This window comes from Frankliniella occidentalis, unplaced genomic scaffold (genome assembly GCF_000697945.3).
Source record: "Frankliniella occidentalis isolate FOCC.00 unplaced genomic scaffold, Focc_3.1 Scaffold58, whole genome shotgun sequence".
NCBI classification, from domain to species: domain Eukaryota; kingdom Metazoa; phylum Arthropoda; class Insecta; order Thysanoptera; family Thripidae; genus Frankliniella; species Frankliniella occidentalis.
In genome coordinates, this window is record NW_026267188.1 from 922,815 (window position 1) to 942,098 (window position 19,284).

The 19,284-nt window shown below is 49.5% G+C and overlaps 5 protein-coding genes across 6 annotated transcripts in view; 3 read left to right on the forward strand and 2 right to left on the reverse strand.

Moving 5' to 3' along the window:
- The first annotated feature begins 6 nt into the window (after positions 1 to 6).
- LOC113214080 (uncharacterized) lies at positions 7 to 1,279 on the forward strand. Its single transcript, XM_026433348.2, has 3 exons — positions 7 to 232; positions 597 to 770; positions 859 to 1,279. The coding sequence occupies exons 1-3, from the start codon at positions 163 to 165 to the stop codon at positions 1,071 to 1,073; spliced, it is 459 nt and encodes a 152-aa protein (XP_026289133.1). The 5' UTR covers positions 7 to 162; the 3' UTR covers positions 1,074 to 1,279.
- Positions 1,107 to 4,194, reverse strand: LOC113214076 (eEF1A lysine and N-terminal methyltransferase homolog). The gene is made up of 11 exons (XM_026433342.2): positions 3,978 to 4,194; positions 3,776 to 3,898; positions 3,476 to 3,692; positions 3,158 to 3,385; positions 2,816 to 3,081; positions 2,510 to 2,690; positions 2,245 to 2,422; positions 1,963 to 2,147; positions 1,736 to 1,871; positions 1,539 to 1,667; positions 1,107 to 1,439 (listed from the first exon to the last, which is right to left on the reverse strand). The coding sequence occupies exons 1-11, from the start codon at positions 4,067 to 4,069 to the stop codon at positions 1,159 to 1,161; spliced, it is 2,016 nt and encodes a 671-aa protein (XP_026289127.1). The 5' UTR covers positions 4,070 to 4,194; the 3' UTR covers positions 1,107 to 1,158.
- A 36-nt stretch (positions 4,195 to 4,230) lies between these two features.
- LOC113214078 (protein ABHD11-like) lies at positions 4,231 to 5,752 on the forward strand. Its single transcript, XM_026433344.2, has 4 exons — positions 4,231 to 4,546; positions 4,618 to 4,774; positions 4,858 to 5,031; positions 5,109 to 5,752. The coding sequence occupies exons 1-4, from the start codon at positions 4,389 to 4,391 to the stop codon at positions 5,607 to 5,609; spliced, it is 990 nt and encodes a 329-aa protein (XP_026289129.1). The 5' UTR covers positions 4,231 to 4,388; the 3' UTR covers positions 5,610 to 5,752.
- Positions 5,634 to 9,997, reverse strand: LOC113214075 (probable serine/threonine-protein kinase DDB_G0278665). 2 transcript variants are annotated; one of them, XM_026433341.2, is made up of 14 exons: positions 9,723 to 9,997; positions 9,337 to 9,519; positions 9,144 to 9,244; positions 8,920 to 9,062; positions 8,609 to 8,844; positions 8,335 to 8,519; positions 8,065 to 8,250; positions 7,852 to 7,970; positions 7,590 to 7,779; positions 7,445 to 7,507; positions 7,165 to 7,351; positions 6,709 to 7,076; positions 6,347 to 6,598; positions 5,634 to 6,263 (listed from the first exon to the last, which is right to left on the reverse strand). In XM_026433341.2, the coding sequence occupies exons 1-14, from the start codon at positions 9,826 to 9,828 to the stop codon at positions 6,132 to 6,134; spliced, it is 2,451 nt and encodes an 816-aa protein (XP_026289126.1). In that variant the 5' UTR covers positions 9,829 to 9,997; the 3' UTR covers positions 5,634 to 6,131. The 2 variants fall into 2 exon arrangements, with proteins under 2 accessions (XP_026289126.1, XP_026289125.1); XM_026433340.2 differs by having other exon boundaries at positions 8,920 to 9,065.
- Positions 9,998 to 10,788: 791 nt separating this feature from the next.
- Positions 10,789 to 19,284, forward strand: part of LOC127749485 (zinc finger protein 784-like) — a 165,707-nt gene continuing 157,211 nt past the window's right edge. The window contains exon 1 of the mRNA XM_052267729.1: positions 10,789 to 11,311. Within this exon, the coding sequence (XP_052123689.1) occupies positions 11,272 to 11,311 (40 nt within the window). The 5' untranslated portion in view covers positions 10,789 to 11,271. The remainder of the gene's footprint in view (positions 11,312 to 19,284) is intronic.

Here is a 19,284-nt window from a genome sequence, read left to right on the forward strand (position 1 = left end):
AGGTGAAGCAGAGGAGTGAGGCCCCACGCCGTTGTCCACGGAGTTTCTCCTCTCTCGCTCCCTCGCTCACGGCCGCGGAGCCGAAGTAATGGGGTCTTGTGTTGATATCGGTCGGCCTTTAGCCTTGCAATCGTGCACGTAGGACATAGGACTGTTTTTACCATGTCCGGGAAACCTGTGATAGTAGTAGTTAGTCTGTTTCTAGTTTTACTTTCGTCGGACGTGGCCCATGGTAAGCTGAGCGCAAGCCCCCGCCCCGACACTGTAACCAGGTCGTCACAACACGTCAGTGCTAACAGATGACCACATTCCCGGCATCAATGTGGGGACCCGGAAACCACCCTCGCGATCCTGCGCATTCCGTCTGATGTGTTTACACGACCGCCACCCACTACAGCACGCTGCTGATCAGATTAAATTTTAACTCCACCTTATTTGATAGTTCAATTGAACTGTTTCTAAAGTTAACATTAGTTTCCATCTTCTATTTTGAAACAATACCCTAAACAATTGATCATCTTATAATTACTATGCATGTGAAAGAAATTCTCTCAAATTAAAACTCATGAATTGAACTTACTTTTCTGTTGCTCCAGGTGCATTGAAACGATGCTTTCAGTGTCGATCAAGAGGAGATCTTGGAAGTTGCAAAGATCACTTTAATTTTAATGGGACCACAGCAAAAAATGAGCAGGGAGTCGAAGCAATACCATGTGCTTCTGGCTGGTGTGGCAAAGTAATTGAAGGAACAGGATCCTATAAACAGGATGGTGGGTACTAACGGTACTAATGAGCTACAATTATGTCCAAATTGGCTTAAAATTTACAAAATACCTCTGTCTCTGTTAATTCATTCAGACTATGGAATGGCAACACAGAGGATGTGTCTTCAGCGTGGTCCATCAGATGGAGAAGAGCGATGTGCTTACACTGTTTGGAATCATGCCAAAGTTTACATGTGCTTCTGTCAAGGAGATCTGTGCAACTCAGCTGGTCACCTAAAATTGAATTTCTTTGTGTTGGGAATAACTCTTCTGATTGGTGCCAGGCACATAATTGCCTTTTGCTTCTAATGAACTGTAAATGGACTAAAACATTTAGCAAAGTTTTGAAACATTGGTCACATTTAATTTCATACAAAAAGTAAAAATACAAATTTTATGAGATGTTCAGCTTTTTTACGAGATCTGTCACATCAACAATATTTCTGTTCTGTATTTTGTTTTCCTTCACAATCGAATTAAAATTCTGAGCAGCTGACTTTAATTCAGCTCGTAAAGCCTCAGTGTCCTTGAATTTACGGGCTGAACAGAAAAATACCTCATTCACATCTTGGTCAAGCTTATAACTACTGACACAACTAAAAGCCTTCTTGAGCTTTGCTTTGACATCTTTCTTGAGTTCTTCTGAACGGCATACAAGATTCAAAATAAATAAACCTGGGAAAATAAATCAAAGAAATATATCAACAATGGGAACAGAACCACACCCTCCCACTCCGCCAAAATAAATAACAATACAGAATCTACAGCTCTTACCACCACTGCCAATCAATTTAACAACATCATTTAATGTTTCAATATCCAGGAACTCTTTGGGAGGGCAACTCATTCCTACTTTAGGATCCTTACTGTCCACATCAAAAAGAACAGCATCAAAACCTTTCCCTACAATAAACAAGTGTTATTTTTACCAATTCATAATCATGAAAGGCCTAATTTGAAAAGATACAAACCATTTTGAGATAAATTCTTCAGGTGGACCAAACCATCCTCAAAACAAAGTTTCATACGATCATCACTGGGCAAACCAAAATAATCTTTGGCAATATTTTCTGTCAGCGGGTCAATGTCCACAGCCTCAATAGTTGCCTGAACAAGTGTAAAAAATTTAAAACACAAAAAATATGGTAAACTTAGAAAATATAAAAATTTAGAGGAACAAATAGAAGTTTTCAAATACCTGTTTGAAACAATTGTGTAGATAGGTACAGAGTCCACCACCACCAAGTCCAATAACCAGAATCTGTCCAGATTTTGAATTAGCCTTTAGGGCCATTGAAACTCCTACTCCCATGTAGATATGGTGATCACAACCCAAGTAACTTGTGTCTACAACTAGCTTAGGCTGACCCTTTTTGGTTTTCACTGTTAAAAAATAAAATTTAAAAGTAGTCTACAGTAGAAAATAATGAAGAAATATAAATAAATGTCAGCACAGTCAGCACCTAGGTGTAAGACGTACCCCTTTTCAGCCTGCATTCAGATTGGATTACATTGGGATTCTTCAAAAAAATTAATCTCCGAAAAATCTCATCTTCAACTTCAACCTCTTCTATAATAATATCACCAGATATAGAACTTGTAGCCTGAAAGCACACCTTTCGGGTTCCTACATCTTGACCAGCTGATAGGAAAGGAATCTAGAAAATATATTTATTGTAAGTTTTCAGCTTTTTAAAATAAAATTCTTTTCAATTGAAGAACATAGGATTTAATGGCATACAGACCTTTCGATTGTGTCCAGCAGGCGCAATCTGTAAAATGCACTCTGACAGTTCTTCCTGCAACTCCTCCAAGGAGGGATAAACATGTCCACGGTGCATGGTAATAACAGCCAATCTATCATAACCCACAGAGTTCTGGACGGAAGTTCTTCCCTCGTGTGTTGCAAACAACCATTCCGTTTCTCTAAACAAAATAGTCAATGACAGACAGTTTTTAAGTAAAAAATAAAATGTTGTATTTACAATAAGAACACAAAATAATTTTGTAATGGTTAAATATAATAATAATTAAAAGAACAAAATACTTACCTTCCCTGAGGAACAACAAATGCAGCAAACTTTCGATTTGCCTCATTGGCACATGGTCTATCACAAATATATACTGTAAACCGAGGAGAAGTACTTCCCGGTTGCATTAAATCCAGTGAGACTTCTCCATCATTAGCAACATTTGTAGTCCCCAAACGGTTACAGACTAAGGCAGCTTGTTGAATCATTTGCACTCCTTCAACAAGGGCTTCAGGACTTGCAAATCTCTCACCTTTCCCGTCAGAACCAAGATGTAATTCTAATACCTAAAATTGCAGATGATGTTAAATGGCTGAATAAGGATGAAAATAAAAAAAAAATAGCTGGAATAATTATACTTACTGGTGTAAAATTAGGCATTTTTAGCATTTTGGTACATATGACAACAAAAACAGGCAGCCCACTTGCTTCTCCTTCTTTTGCAGACTTTTGTTCTGCTTCAATGCAGCGTGCAATTCTGACCATCCATCCTCGTTCTGGAAAAAATCTAATGATGGCTTTCAAAACATGATCTTGCAGCAGTGAAACACAAACCCATCGTCCACATGGCTTCAGAACTCTATCTATTTCCTGCAATAAGAAAAAGAAATTGTACAGCCAATCTTAAATGAGTTGACAATGACAATGACGTAACTGAAATTTATTTGGAGATGTGCTAACATTGAACATGGTATTTATCCTTTCATAAGATTCTGGAGAATCATCACTCATTAATGCATCAAGTGTGCCTTTATCAAGGACAACACTAAATTTTGTGTCATCAAATTCCATTTTTAACACATCCATCTGTATGAACTGCAAGTCGGGTCGTTGTTTTGAATGCATTTGGAGCATCTGTTTGATGACGATTGCACTGATATCAATATTTGTCAGTTTCCTAGGGCAAAGTAATTATTCATAAGAATGAGTGGCACACACGTAGGACTTGTGAAAGAATAAGGTAGAATAATAAATAAGCACCTGTATCCCACATCGTATAAATCAGCACTTAGTTTGGAGTTGCCACATCCGACAACAAGAACAGGGTCTTGCGGTTTTATGTACTTGTGAAGATGTCCACAAAGTTCGGGGTACTCTCCATACCTTAGATAAACAAAAACATACAAAATGAACTCATGTCTCTCGTACAAATTATTCATAATACTAAACCATATCCAATTACCATTCAAAAGCTTTAGTTCCTCTCCTCTTGAAAAATGTGTTCCAGTATTCTGTTTTGCTAAATTCTTCCCGCGTCTTGGGAAGAAGATTCATCTTTGTTAACTCTCAATTAATTTGTCCTTTCACAGTTGATGTTAAAAGCAAGAAAAACAGCCAACAGCCTAACATCAACAGTCGGCAGTCGGCACGTTTAATGAAGGTTAGCTTTATTGGCAAGGGAGACGACAGACGGATATTTAAGCTCAAAAGGCTGTGGATTGCAGACGACAGCAGCCATCAGCTGGTTTTATTGATGTAATAAACATTTTAAATAACTACAAATACCACTGTGTTCGTCATTCTGTTATAATATCGTCGAGATAGGAGTTATCATTTTTTGCTGCACTGTGACAGTTTTTATACGTGTCACACTATGACAAGTTTCAAACACTGTCTTCGAAGCACTGGAGGGGTTATGCAGTGGGGATTGTTATGGAAACATATCATACCTCAATCAAAAAATAACATTTATAATCATATGGACTGTCGCTTTCTTTGTACAACTGGAAAGCACCTTCATTCAAATGCCAGGTGTGTATTCTTCTGTAGAATACGAAACAGTTTGAGGAACCCATCAGGCTAACAACTTCTTGGTTTTGCAGCTTACAACCAATTCAAATGGCATTTTCTTCGTATGAAAATACCAAGAATCCATCACCAGAAAGTAGTAAGGTCTTACTAATTATGCATGGAATGATGGGCTCTAGAAGCAATTGGAATTCTCTTTCGAAGGTTCTTCACAACAAGACAATGTGGAAGGTATGCAGTGAAAACATTGCAGCATCCTGTTTGGTGATTTTAATTAGCGGGAGTGAATAATACAACCAAATCCTGTCCTTCAGGTGATTGCCGTAGATGCACGCAACCACGGCGATAGCCCACATTCTCCAGAGCATACCTATGAGCATTTGGTGGAAGATATCCGTCACCTCATGGGTACTCTTGGTATCAAAAAAGCTTCTTTTATTGGTCATTCCATGGGCGGAAGGGCAATGATGATGGCTGCTCTCAAATATGTAAGCGGCTACTTTCTTAATTTGGTGACTAATATTTGAAGTTGCAAACATTTCAGTAATGGTATTTTCTTTCGTAGCCTGAGCTTGTAGACAAATTAGTTGTGGTGGATATTTCACCTATTGGAACCAGCCCTCAGTTGATGACAATGGGAAAGTACTTTAATGCCATGCAGTCAATCCGCCTGCAACCAAATATTCCACTTTCTGCGGCTCGAAAACATGCAGATCAACAATTATCATCAACAATCAGTGATAAAGGGTTGCGTGATTTTCTAATTATGAACTTGGTGGAGAAAGGAAGTGGTCAGTATACATGGAGAATCAATTTAGATGCTTTGGCTAACAATTTTATGAGCAGAATTGCAACATTTCCAAAAATTACAAGCAGTTTTAGTGGTCCAACCTTATTTATTGGTGGATCAAAGTCAGACTACTTGAAGCCAGAGGAAGAGACTGATATTCTGAAGGTATTTCCAGCAGCTGAATTTGCATATGTGAAAGATGCTGGTCATTTAGTACATGTTGAAAAGCCAGCAGAGTTTTTATCTCTCACTATAAATTTTTTGCTGAAAGGATAGAATATTAAATGAAGAGATTCATAATGTGATTGGCACATCTGTGATAACAGTGGCACATAGTTAAAAGATTTATTTGACCATTATAACATTTTTCTTAAGAGAGAATATCCTTGTACAAAAAATACAACTTATGGTATACAAAATTTTCCTGTCTAATACTCTATCCTCAGTTCATCAGGAAGCAATTAAAAATTTGGAAAATTGAAACAACAGGAGTTACAAGTACACATGTAAAAATATCACAGGAGTCAAAACATTAAAAAATAAAACAGTTACTTACTTATAAAATTACTACTAGTATAATAAGAGTAGTGGAAGAATTTGTTTTTTCCCATTGCAATGATCAATTGCAAAGTTTCTATGAACACTGCAGTAATATCAAACTATAAGGGTTTGGGAATTTCCAGATATATATTATTCATTATACTTAGGTTCAAGTAATTGTGCCATATAGTTAGGTAGAGGGCCTGAAAATTACTTTAAATAAAATTTATCACAAAATGAAAGATTTCAGAAATCATTTTAAGAGCTCTTAAAAGAATTGACAGGTTGTTCAGAATTAGATGTTTCTGAAATAGGATCATCGTCCCTAATACCCAGAACTGATAACAGAGGAAGATTTTCAGGTCCCTGTTCTTCCGATGGAGTATTTATCTGTTTGGAGACAAAAATGGTAACCAATTATACAGAATAAAAGAATGCTTCCCTTATCTTGTAGGAATATGAAGCTATTTTACCTCTTCAGGCATGATAGATGATGCAGGCTGTAAATCCTCAGTTGCACAATCTGATGAATCACTCATTGAGTATCGTGTAGATGCCATGGATGCTTCTGAGCCAGTGGGAGGCATGACCGATATTACGGGGGAAAGAAGAGGCGAATTACGAGTGACAGGAAGCACAGTGGGCAGCACTGTAGGCAGCACAGTAGGCAGCATTGGTTCCACACTTCCTGTTCCAGCGGTCATCACAGATACACCGTCTGTTGGCTGCATTGATTGCAACATACAAAGTCATATTAGTTCAAAATAAATAAATATTATTAATAAACTAGGTACAATTCTATTCAGATTTTCATAAAATCGTTGAGAACATCTACCTTTGGTATGATATTTAAGTCGATGGGCAATGGTTGCTGAGGACTTGCATGTTGGATTGAAGGTCGACTTGTAATTATGTTGTTACCAGCATGGCCAGATGGACCAGCTTGGCCATTACCACTAACATCTACACAACCAACACCTTGAGTGCCTCCAATGGTAGGTGCATTAACAGAGATTCCAAGAGATGGTTGACCTGTAATAGGTGGGCCCATTTGCGGGTGGCTACTTGAATTGGCAGGATGCCTACTATAGGAATTTGGGGGTTGTCCTGAAACTGCTGACACAGGTTGAGGACTGTTGCTGATGGACTGTCGGCGGAGTTCATACAACTTGTCATAGTACTCTTGAAGTTCTCGAGGAGTAACTACAGAGCCCAAAATTACCAAACATCAATCATTACATAAATTAAACAGCATGACATTTTAAAAATTAAATCAAAAAGAGTTTCCTACCTTGAGCAGCATTTGAGGCAAGCTGGTCAAGGTCCTGACAAACGACTTTCATCTCTGGGCGATCTTTTGGTAACTTTCTTACACAAACTTTTCCAAGGTCAATAAAATGAGAGAAAATTATAGGAGCCTTAACTATTTTAGGATCAATTAATTGCAAAACATCCTTGTGATTGGTGACCTCATCTTTCTAGCATTTAGAAGAAAAGAAATTCTTGATACTAAAAACTTTTTAAGTAAGACCAGTACTATTAGAACTAACCACTGAAGAATGTTTACTTACCAAATATTTATTAACACGTTTGTCATCAAATGCTCTGAGCCCAGTAGCTAGCTCAAAAAGGACCTAGAAAATATAACAAATGGCTAGCTGAAAATGTTAACACTATGAAAAACATTTGCTTCAGCATATTTATCAAGTATCTCACCACTCCAAAACTGTAGGTGTCAACTTTTGTTGATAGTTTCTTTGAGCGTAAAAATTCATCAGGCAAGTATGGTCTTGTGCCATGAACTCTGCTGACTTTCATATGAGTGTAGTGAGTTTGTGGTCCTTCTCGAGCCAGTCCAAAATCACCAATCCGTGGTTCAAAATTGGCATCTAAGAGTATGTTTGCACTAAAGAAACACAAAAACACCAAATTTATGCTACATTTCTAAACATCAGAAACAGGTTTTATCTGAAAATACCTTTTAATATCTCCATGAATAAGAGGTTTTTCTTGGACGGTGTGCAAATATTGTAGTCCTCTAGCTGCTCCCTTAGCAATATTGTATCTCTGAGGCCATGTCAAGGGGCTTGAGCGATTCTGATCAAAAAATATAATATAATGAGAATAGCTTACAACTTAATGTCTCAGGTCATAATAGTAGATAGATAGATAGATAGATAGATAGACATACTCTGCACTGAAGTCTGTCCTCAAGGGATCCCTTCTCCATGAACTGGTAAACAAGACATGGTTGATTACCATTGAAACTAAAACTGTACAGCTGTAAAATATTTTCATGATGAATTCTTTGAAGCACTTGTAGCTCTCTGTGAGATTGTTGAAACTGAACCTCTTGGCTTTCTCTTGAGTCACCTTTCTGGGGGAAAAATAAATAAAAACTAGATAGATAAATAAAATAAAAAAACGTCTCCACTAATAAAACATACATAAGGTAACTCACTGGAAGTTCAATCCTTTTGATAGCCACATCAGTGTTCTTCCATACTCCCTTAAAAACTGTCCCAAATCCACCCCTGCCAATAATATTGGCAGGATTCCATCCATTTGTTGCAGCTTCTAGTTCCTTGTAATCATGCATTGGTAAAACATTTTGATATTCACTTGGAATCGTAACCATTGATCCATCTTTAAAAAATTGAAAGAAATTATAAAAATAAATGCCATTTTCATTTTATTTTTTCTAATGTTATTTTGGTGTTTGTGGTACTTTGTACCTGACAGTTTTCGCTGCGGAAATGATGTAGCCCGTAAATCAAAGTGGTGTTGGCCCAAAGGAATATTAGAAAGAGCTGCAATCCCTACAGGTGACAGTTGTGGCTGACCCACACCACCATATCGACTTCCAGCATTTGGAGTCAGAACAGGTGGTGAACAAGCAGTTCCAGGTGTTTGTGGAGTTAGGGACTCGGCATATGGCTGCCGGCCATTTTCTTCAAGAGAAATAGGATTTCTATGAAAGAAAAATAACCTTTACAACATTCCTTAGATAACTCACATACATGAGAAAGAAGGATATAAAACTTACCCAATATTTTGAATTTTCTCAGAAAATCCTGGTTTGTTTATCTTTTGTGTTTCTGGTAACATAACATTAAGATTGTGGCCAACATCAGTCATATTATTTGCAGCTGCAGCAGCACTTGGTCCGTTTGTCATCAGCTTTTTCCCCTGCTTTGGAAGAACACCAATAAGGCAAAACGAGTTGCAGAGTTATATGCAGACATGAATGACAGAAATAATTTTACTTACAGGATGGTGTGCTTGTCCTCCAGTACAATTATTCGAATCCATCAAAAGCTTCGTCCAACTTTCTTCTCCTTCAAACATTAATTGATGGTACTGGGGGTCAACTACAACAAAAAAAAAGATCAAAGCAAAGGGAAAATCAAAATTGTCGCTAAACGGATGATAAGGTAGTATTGGATATCTTGAATGGTCTTACCAAAAGGTTTCAAAATAGACATAGCTTGGAAATGGTTCATCCGTGAGAGCAGCACAAACAGTTCCTGAACGGTATGGTTTTGCAAACTCCATTTTGTCAAAAGTTCATCGGAAGGTGATTTCCCACGTCTCTCCAGGTGTTCCATACATTGAATATCTAATGTGCTAAATTTCATGAGGCCACCTACATGCAATCAAAGAGTAATCAATAATCATCTTTAAAGTATGCTATTGAACAGCCACCTGTTGAGCCTGTTGCAAGTGGATGTCACTCAAAGCAAGCCAAGGGGTTATCGGGTTCACACTGCAGCAAGGCAAGCAGTGGACTGGATTGAGCGCGACACTCTACACCTGATAAAGAAATGCTGTCGGTTTCTATTTACTAACCTAGAGTTTTCCATTTCTCGTGCAAATCAAGAATGCGACATAGGTCCTCCCTCTCGCAGTACGGCAAATCGTATATATACTTAGTCTTCGGTCTCGAATCGCACATCGTTGTTGAATAGAGAGCAAGATAGAAAACCACCTGACACAAGAACAACTGTCTTGGAGCACAGCAGCCGTTCAACTGAGAAAGAGGAGATCCGACCTGTCTTGAACCAAAAGAAAACACTGGGAAAACCCAAACAGGTCTTTCGTCACCTCTCTCCTCTCCTCTACCTCCCGCGCCCCTCCCCCTCTTTAAGCGAACGGACGGGAACGCGGTCTAGCGGTCACTACGCGAACTACCGCTTGTCCCCGGTCGGAAGTAGTCGGAAGTCGTCAGGGAGAGCGCGACCTACACGACCTCCGCAACCACTCAATTATGGCTAGGGTGAAAAAACAATCACCCGATTGATTACTCAGAAGAAAATCAGAATTGACTGCAGAGATGATAACCCGTGATTACCATGCATGTGCGACAAAGAAGATGATACCTGGCAAGGCAAATAATCTGGCAGGTCGCGACGCGACAGAAACGGCTTCGTGCTTGCGAGTCCTTACCGAGATGCACATTGTTTCTCTTGTGATGGTTGATGAAATGTGTCGGAATTGTTCACGATACGAAATAAGTAAAATTAAACATACGTTCGGTCTGCTTCTGCTATACTCGGCTATATTATCCCCAATAAGTGGGGCAGTAGACTCAGCTGTGATGATGTCATTCCCCGCCGCGCGCCTGCCTCAAGGGCCGCGGCCTCGCAAGCTGAACCCGACCGCACGACGCCGGCCGGCGCTCCCCCCCGGCGCCGGCGCCCAGCTTGTCCTGGACCGGCTTGTCTGCCGAGGCTACGGGCTCCCATCTGTCTGGCCAACCCCCGCGGCGGGCCGGGGGCGGGCGGGCCGGGGCGGGTCCGGGGTGGCGGGGCGCGCGGGGGTGCGACCGACGCACGCGCAGAGGGTGGCGGCGCCGGCTCTGTGGCGGGAGGGGATCCGGTGACCATAGGCACGCTGGCGCGCCTGGCGCACGCTCCGCACGCTGGGCTTTACTTCCGGCCCGCCGCCGCGCGCACCGCACGACAGCTTGGGCGCGAGAGCGAGAGCAGCCCGGCGCGGCCCGCGCAGCACCTCCGCGACGAGACCGGCAGCGCGCGGCGCGCCCGGCGCCGTCACGTGACGGTCTCGAGACGGAGGCGTGAAAGTTGTTGCTGTGCCACGGGGTGACTGCGCCCAGGGTGACGGGCTCGTGACGGAGTGACACCCCCGCGGCGTCCTTGCCGTGTGACGAGGTGACTGCACCCCGTAGTGCCGCCGCCAGTCCGGGCAGGTGATTGACACACCGCGGAAGTGACGACAGGCAGGGGACGCTGTCAGTGCCGGGACGAGTGACTGCGTGGAGAGTGACTGTAGCGACAGTGCGGAGTGACGGGAGTGACGGAGCAGTGTGATCGAGACCTCGGGGGATGCTCGGCGGTGGACCGGGGCCGATAGGGATACCCGCAGCGCGCGCGTGACGATGTCTCGCCGGAAACAAGCCAAACCCAGGGCGCTGAAGAGTGAGTCTGGCGTAGAGTAGCAGCGTAGCGTAGCCTAGCATCACGTAGCAGCGTAGACACGTAGCTGTTGTTGACAGTAGTTAGTTGACGGTTCCTTGTGTTGTGTTGTTGGCGGGCTGAGGGTCTCTCACGCAAGCGCCCGTAAGTAACCCGACCGGAACGCCGGCAAGTCGCTTAACGTTGATGTAGTACATGTTCAGAGGATGTGTTTACTATTCCCCGTCACCACAGGAAGCATACCACGAACGGCCCGGCCGTCATTTTACAGAGGATGGCGATTTTTATCAGAGGCTCCATAGCCAGCAGCAGCAGCAGCCGCAGAAGAAGAAGAGGAACAACAACAACAACGCCCCGGCCACGCCACGCCACCGCGCCGCCGCCATCCCGCCGCCACGACCGTGGGGACGGATTTGTCAAGCTGTGTGTCCCTGGGTGCCACTGCATCCATATTCCATACAAAAAATAAGAGACGCTCGCGAGGAGGGGGTTTACTGCGGTGTGGAGCTGTGGAGCTGCAGGGCGCGGCTCGGCGGGGGCGATCGCGCGCACTCGACGGCCGATATTTATTGAGCTCTGCTTGTCGGCCTGCTTGCTCCCCCAACCCCCTTGCACCCCAGGATCATGTTTTCGAGTACCCACCCCGCCTGCCCAAGGTCAGAAATAAACGAGTTTCTTTTCTACCGTTGTTAATCACCGTTGGTTATCTTTCCCAGGCTAATCACACGTTTGCCGAGCACACGTCATGGACCCCGCCGCCCCCTACCCCGCCGGCACCAACCCCCGGCGGGGCCACAGCCCCAGCCACGGCCCCAGCCCCCAGCCACGGCCCCAGCCCCAGCCCGCACCTCGGGCGCGGCGATGTGTCATGTAAAATACGGCCCCCTCGACGTCGCTCTGTAAAAGATACAAAACGCGCATCTGACCGCGGTGCTGCTGCTGCTCATCTGCCCCCTCCTCCTCCCCGCCCCTGCGTCAAACCCCACGAGAGCCCCCGCACCCGCAGTCCCACCCCATCATGCCCCGTGTCCCCCCCTGTGCGAGCGGCGGCCCTAGTCGTTGGGCTTGGTCGCGCTGGTGGCCACCCTACGCCCCGACCCGGGCGGGGCCCGAGGCCGACGAGAGGGTCCTCTGCGCCGAGGCCGCGCCGGTGACAGCGCCCAGCACAGGGGTGGAGTGGTCCCGGCCGTAGGCCCCGAGGCCTCCCCCGGGACCGGGCCGGAGATGTCTGGACCCGCCGGAGGGGGCTGCTGCCGGGCTGCTCTGGCGGGGGCCTCGGACGTTATCGGCCGTCGCTGTGGGGACCGACTTATTGCCTCCCGCACCCCCCGCGACGAGGAGGCACCAGCCATGTAACGAGGACGCCGCCGGTATGGCCTATGGCCGTAGCAGGGGCGTGGGCGTCGTCGGGGAGGTGCGCCTGCCCCCACCCTGTCCCGCCCTTCCATATTCCACTCCGCTGTTGGCCATTAGTTTTGTCGGGGGACCGGATTGCTGCTGCTGCTGCTGCTGCTGCTGCTGCTCCTGCTCCTGCTGCTGCTGCCGCTGCTCCAATGTCCGAATCGAACAGATGACCAGTGTCGTTAGGGGCGCAGTGCGGGCTCGGGGCCACACGATGGGCAGGAGGGGGTCGAGAGCACTGACTGCGGCCGGGGGGCGGGGGCAGGGCGGGGGCATCCACCCGGCGATAAGTCATCTGGGAGAGTAATGAGAGGTTAGTCGAGTCCGGCAGAAGACCTTTGCGCTGGGCTGGACCCGCTGGGTCCGGAGGGGCGGGATGGGGCTGTTAGGAGGGGCTCCAGCTAAATTCTGGACATCTCTTGAGCCGGAGAACGCGAAGGGCAGGGCTCTGAATGAGGATGAGAGAGCGCGCGTGTGTGAGAGAGAGGAAGAGAGGGAGAGAGGGAGAAAGAGAGAGAGAGACAGAGACAGAGACAGAGAGACAGATAGGTTTTTGAGAAAGAGGGACAGGGAGAGACAGAAGAGACACAGCAAGCGAGTGACGAGTACCCGGCGGGTGCATCGTGCATCTGCGGCTGGGCACAAAGCCCTGGACGGGGCCGCGCTGCCGCGCACTTGCGAATTGCTGTTTTTGTGCCGCGGAGGAGCCGGGCTGCGCCTCTGGGCTGCGCCAGGAGGAGGCAGAGGAGGCCCTGCTCGTGAGCAGTGCTCGCCGTGCGGGCTGGGGGTGGTGGCGCGGCGGCCGGGCCGGGGCAGGTCCACTGGGACCGGATGAATCTCCTGGGCGGCAAAGTTTCCACTCCCTGGCGCCCTGGCGGCCCCGGCCTGGCGGCCCCAGCACGGCCTCCCCCAGCACAGCACAGCGGCAGCAACGGCCTCCGAGCCTTGTTCCGCCGAGTGGCACGCACTGCGCACACCGCTGCCGTCGCTGCCCAAGAAAAGGGACACGCAGGGGATTCTACTTTCCCCGCCGGTTTTTCTTCCCTTTCGCAGTGTAAACCCATGCGCCGTAATTATTGTTTTAGTCGATATGGCGAATCGCAGCGCCTGCGGGCAGGGGCCACTTTAAGGGGGGCCGGAGGGCCTCCCCTGGCGGCCGAAACTGATCCCCCTCCCCGCCACCCGCACCCTCCCCTCCCCTCCCCCGGAGCAGCCGGCCGGCGCATCCTTTGTTTGTCGATTACGAATGAACCCCTCGGGACGCGCGGGAGCCGAGCGCGCCATCCACAAGGCTTAGGTTTCAGCAGGTAAGAGGCACTACGAGCCGGGCCGGGCCGGGGACCGGCTGGACCTAGATGGACTGGGCGGGGCCGGTAGGGCCGGGCGGAGGGCCCCAAATTAGCCAACTGGTCTGCCGAGGATCTCGCGGTAATGGTGGGCGATATTTAAGGTGCGACAGCTTCGAGTGGGCCCTCCCTCCCCACCGCTTCTCCCGGCTCTCTCGCTCTGTCTGTCTGTCTCTCGCTCTCTCGCTGTCCCTCCTCTCCTCGCTCCACCCTCCCCTCCTGCTGCCCCCGTTTCCCGCTCCCGCTGCACAGGTTCGCGTGCCATATTGACCCGCGCGATGTCGCTCTCGAGATGTCGGAGCGTCGCGGGTACCCAATCAGGAAGACGCCCATCGCGGACGCCACCACCGGGTACGGATCCCCCCGGACCCCCGGATGCCCGACCGAGCCGCGAGCGCCTGCCGGGAGCGGGGTATGCAACCCGGCCGGCGGCCGCGCGCCGCAGCGGCCTACCCGAAGTACCCCGGGAGCTCGCCCGCTCGCCCGGCCCGGGCCCGGCCGAGGAGGAGGGAGGGAGCGAGCGCTAGATTGAGCGGGGGGCATATGAGCGCACCGCCGGGCACCAGCGAGCGTGGCGAGGGAATGATATGAGAGCGAGAGCGGAGGGGTGAGAGAGAGAGAGAGAGAGAGAAGAGGGGAAGGAAAGACGAAGGGAAGGAGGCGGGCGCGCGTGCGGTATGGCGAGGGCAATGTTATGCAAACACAGAGGCAGAGCAAAGATGGTGTTAAATAATTTATTTTCGCAGCAACACTCTGCCGGGACGACGGCGGGGGGCGGGGGGCGCGCGGGGGCGCGGCGCGTTGCTGGTGGGGTGCGAGCGGTTCGGCGTTCATAAGTCGCCACTACTTGAAGGAGGTGCGGGGATGGCAGGAGGGGGTGGGAGAGGAGGTGGAGAAAGGGGGCTTGATAAGGCATTTGTATGTGTGCATGTTTGCACGGCGAGCGCGGGATTGGTATGGAGGGCGCGCCGGGGCGGGCGGAGCCTTTGACGAGGCTACGAAGACGGGATGAGGTGTGTGTGTGTGTATGTGTGCGCGCGCGCGTGTGTGTGTGTGTGTGTGTGTGTTTCTGTGCCTTACCACCTCGCCTTCTGAAATATAACTGGATTTCCTCTCTCAGCGCTCGTCAATACACGGTGCCCTCTAAAGAAGTTTATTAAAGAAAGTTGTACTATTTATTTTTTTTCATTATATTATCTGTTTAGTATTATGTTTCAATATTCCATTCGCGTCACTTTCCTGTCAAATAAGTGCACGCGAGCAAAACTTTTAGCATCGCACATTATTTTTACTTCTTGATTCCTCCGTTCAGGTCGGGTCTGTGTGTTGGTTATGGCGGTCTGGAGAGGCCTCGCTCACTCCCCAGCCTTATGGTCCCCGCGCGCCAGCGCGCCTGGCGAGCCGAGGCGGGGGAGGGGAGGGCAGCACGGGGGCGCGGGAAAAGTAGAATTTGTCTTGGAAGTGTCATTATGAAGCCAAAGCCGCGGGAAGTTCCATGCATTTGAGACGAGGGTTCCCGGCGGGCTGCGGCTGGCTGGTGGGGTGGTGGGTGCTGCCCTGCCAGTGCCAGAGGGGGCTGCCGCGGATACCCCGCGACCGTCTCCCCCCGCGGAGTAGTGACGCCCCGTTCACGATTTGTCCCGGCGCCCTGGTGGCCGTGACGATCGCCCTGCTCACGACCACGCCGTCGTGTTACGCGCTACGACGCTGCCTTGCCCGCTCACCGTTGTGCGTCTCAGAAGAAGTAGTGTCGTTGCGTTGCCGCCCATCCGCGCGGGGTGGAGGGGTGGTTTTTGATATTTGCGTATATCGAACGGTCTGTCCGGCCCGGGGCATATTATACCCCCTAAAGACGCGTGTCACGAGCTGTTTCCTGTTGGCTGGTGGCGCTTCCCCCTGCCCCCTGCTGGTGGATGTTAGGTGGCTGCGCCCGCCCGCTGCCCGCCCACCCCGCCCGGCGCGTCCCCCCGCCCGCCCTGGTCCCCCGGGGCCGCGCTGGGCTGGGCCGTAGCCAAACGCGCACGAGAATGGAAATGAAAACAGAGAGGGTGTGAGGTGAAGAGGAGCGTGGTGACATCGGCAGCATCACCGGCAGCGCGAGCAGCACCCACAGCAACACACCTGCAGCACCCCGAGCGCGCTGTGCAATATAATGATGTCTGTGTGCGCCTCCAAAGGCTGATCGTCCAAACTGTGGGGGCCCCTCCTCTCTCCTTCCTGCCTGCATTAGAACGAGAGAGAAGTGGGCGCTGCCACCCCTGCCACCCCACCCGCCGCCCCTCTCCCACTTGCCTGCTCGGATATCCCCAGGAGTAAACCAGGCATAACGGGAGGAGAATAAATAGAATGAGTGTTGCTGATGCCGCGAGCTGGCGCCGGGGCGCGGTGCGCACGGCCGCGACCAAGCCGCGCGTGAGGAGACACGAATCCATCGCCTTATAAATGGAGCCCGTGTTTGTTTACTCGGAGAAATAAGACAGTGGAGCTCCATCGCCGTCGCGCAGTCGCTGCTACCACCGCCCCGCCCTGCCTCACCCCGCCCCGCCCCAAAGCAGCGTCGCTAAAAGCCGGTCGGAGAGGATTTCATGCCGGCCGTGGTACGGGGGGCAGGAGGGGACACCCAGGGGGGCAGGGGAAGAAAACGTCTGAAACAGACCTCCAGACCATACGGATCGCCCCGAAAAAAAAACAACTCTCAATCAAGAATCGGTGATTGAAAGCAGGTGATAATTTCATCTTTGAACTATGTTCTAATTCTATCTCTGATATTTAGGAATGTTTATAACCTGACTTGCAATCCGATACACTTATAAGTGTTAGTATAAGTTAAATTATTTTTATTTAAATGTATCATCTGCTGAAAAGAGTCGTATATTTCTCATGATAATGAGGGTTTTGTATGTTTTCAGGTTGTTTTTCTTTGTTCGATTTAACGTTTATGAATTGTTCTCATTGTCAATGCAATCGGTAACGAGGGGGGAGGGTTAGACGTGTTCAGCCTCCCCGCGCGCAGGGCCCGGGAAGCGCCACGGGGCTGGCCAGGGCGACCAGGCCCTAACCCCGACAGGAGCAGCAGCTCTCTCTCTCTGTCTCTCTCCCTCTGCAGAGAACACGGGCCGCGCGCATCCGATGCCCATTATTTAGGCATGACTTTTAGATTGATAGTTATGTGCTGCTGCACTAGTGTGACGAATGCACTGGTGCCCGCTGGTGCCCGCCCCCAGGGCTACTGCCGGCCCGGCCCCCGCGCACAGTGCAGCGGTGCGAGAGGTGGGGCGCCCGACCGGCCCGTCGTGTCCCCGAGGGAAGCCCCCGTCCCGCGGAGTCCGCCGGATGCCATGCCTGACACGCACTGGGGCCTCATCATTGTGAGTTGAAAGAATACGACATAATAGTTCGAATCGGCCACCGCTGGCCATTGCCGGTCGCTGTGCGTTGCGTTCGTTTATTTCATCTGCCGTTGCATCGGCCGCAGCTTTGACATTGGACCGCCTCTTCCAATTCGTCAAAGTGGACGCGTGTCGTTTGGCGGCGCGGCCGGAGCGCGCGCGTTTTGTTTTTGGCGGCGTAGCGCGCGGCTCGCGGGCATGTGCGAACACGAGTCGGGGCCGGCAGGGCGGCGCAGGGCGGCGCAGGGCGGGGCCTTTCATCCGATTCAATCCTTTTTACCCTATTCAATAGTAGACCTCGCGCGACACGCTGCGACCGTTTTCAAATGGGAATTGGAGGTGATCACACAGGAGAGCGAAAAAAAAGGGAGCGAGTGGTGCTCGAAATTCACGAAAATCAAACACATAAAAACAACTATCAACTCGACGAGTTATTCGTGAGCTGAAGTCGGCACAGCATGAGCTGAATCCCCTACTCAGGGGTTGGGAATGAGAGCGATGAACTGGAGGGGGAGGGGGTAGTAGTTTTCTTATTTATGAAAAGGGCTTTCTATTTTGAAAAATTTCAGCCACCCTTAGGTAGGCCGTGACCTCAGCGAAATAATTGGTATATTATTTGAAATTAAGCTGCTACTACGCCAGACTACCCTAGAGACTACCGGGCATTGCGAAAAAACAGACCAACTTTAGTTCAAAAAGAAACAAAAAGATATTTGCGAGACTTTGGCAAAAAAAACAACAACATAAAATGCGCAATAATTCAGTGTGTAGCCTCCGAAAAAATACGAAATGAAATAGATACTAGGAAATAAATGAATAGAGTCCCGCGATACCATTTCAGTGTGCCTGTTAAGCACTCACCCAATGAAAAACAACAATTCTGCAGTTTGGGCGGTATTCACTCTGCTCCCACGTGGCACGGCGCGGCGCCACCGCCCTTTGATACGCACTCGCCTCCCGTTCACCGAAATGCCGTGCGCTGCAGCTGCGCTGCACACTGCAGCTGCGCCAGCTGCGCCAGCTGCACACGCGCGGCAGGGAGCAGAGGCCATGCCGTTGTGCGCGCCCGCAATTCGCGGAATTTTGACCTGCCGCTGTTGTGTCGAGGTCCGGTCCGCCGCTGGCGCTGCACCGCCGTGCCGTGCCTCGCGCTGATTAGCCCCCCGGCGGCACGGCGCGGCACTGCACAGCACGGCCCCAGCTCACTATGCTCCGTACGAATGCCCGGCCCGGCCCGGCCGCCGCTGATGCGCCCGCCGTTAATCGGAATTTGTAATAGTCTGGTCCATCTGGTCGGCTCGGGCGGCCGGTCCGGCAGCATCCCCCTTTCTGTAGCGGGCCGCGTAATTACACTGGTCTCTGCCGTTCTATCCGTTCGAACGGACGGGCAGGCGGGCTGCCGCCGCGACCGCTGCTATTCCATTTACTTTTGGCCCTCAAAAGCACCGCAGCAGCGCGGCAAGGGCCGCGCCGACAGATACGCGCGGTCCTGCAAAAGTGCATGACGCACACCTGCACACGAAGTGCATCATGATGTACCAGTCCGGGTGGGGGCCGGGGGGCCGGGCGCGGGCAGCTCGCGGCGACCTGCCGCTGTTGCCATTGTTTTACCTGGTTGTATTCATGAGGGAGAGACGAATATCAACTGGTGCGAGATAGAGTTCACCCTTTGTGGGGGGATCGGACCTGATTAGGGGCGTACGGCAGGGCGTGGCGTGGCGGGGCGGGGCGTGGCGGGGCGGAACGCAGCCCGGCGGCGCGAAATGTGCGCGCGAGAGCGGTAGGGAAAGAGTTTATGCGCGCCAACGCGGGAATGGTGGCGAAAAAGAGACACAGAGGG

Bases quoted from the DNA above. Each gene is read 5' to 3' on its own strand.
- LOC113214076 (XM_026433342.2), bottom strand. From the start codon at position 4,069: ATGAATCTTCTTCCCAAGACGCGGGAAGAATTTAGCAAAACAGAATAC. The intron at 2,691-2,815 runs GTAAGTATTTTG...TATTTTGTTTAG, and splicing joins TTTGTTGTTCCTCAGGGAAG to AGAAACGGAATGGTTGTTTG. The intron at 1,440-1,538 runs GTAAGAGCTGTA...TTATTTTCCCAG, and splicing joins TAAATTGATTGGCAGTGGTG to GTTTATTTATTTTGAATCTT.
- LOC113214078 (XM_026433344.2), top strand. From the start codon at position 4,389: ATGACAAGTTTCAAACACTGTCTTCGAAGCACTGGAGGGGTTATGCAG. The intron at 4,547-4,617 runs GTGTGTATTCTT...TTGGTTTTGCAG, and splicing joins CACCTTCATTCAAATGCCAG to CTTACAACCAATTCAAATGG. The intron at 5,032-5,108 runs GTAAGCGGCTAC...TTTCTTTCGTAG, and splicing joins TGATGGCTGCTCTCAAATAT to CCTGAGCTTGTAGACAAATT.
- LOC113214075 (XM_026433340.2), bottom strand. From the start codon at position 9,828: ATGTGCGATTCGAGACCGAAGACTAAGTATATATACGATTTGCCGTAC. The intron at 9,245-9,336 runs GTAAGACCATTC...TTTTTGTTGTAG, and splicing joins GTCTATTTTGAAACCTTTTG to TTGACCCCCAGTACCATCAA. The intron at 8,845-8,919 runs GTAAGTTTTATA...TTTCTTTCATAG, and splicing joins GAGAAAATTCAAAATATTGG to AAATCCTATTTCTCTTGAAG.
- LOC113214080 (XM_026433348.2), top strand. From the start codon at position 163: ATGTCCGGGAAACCTGTGATAGTAGTAGTTAGTCTGTTTCTAGTTTTA. The intron at 233-596 runs GTAAGCTGAGCG...CTGTTGCTCCAG, and splicing joins TTCGTCGGACGTGGCCCATG to GTGCATTGAAACGATGCTTT. The intron at 771-858 runs GTGGGTACTAAC...TAATTCATTCAG, and splicing joins AGGATCCTATAAACAGGATG to ACTATGGAATGGCAACACAG.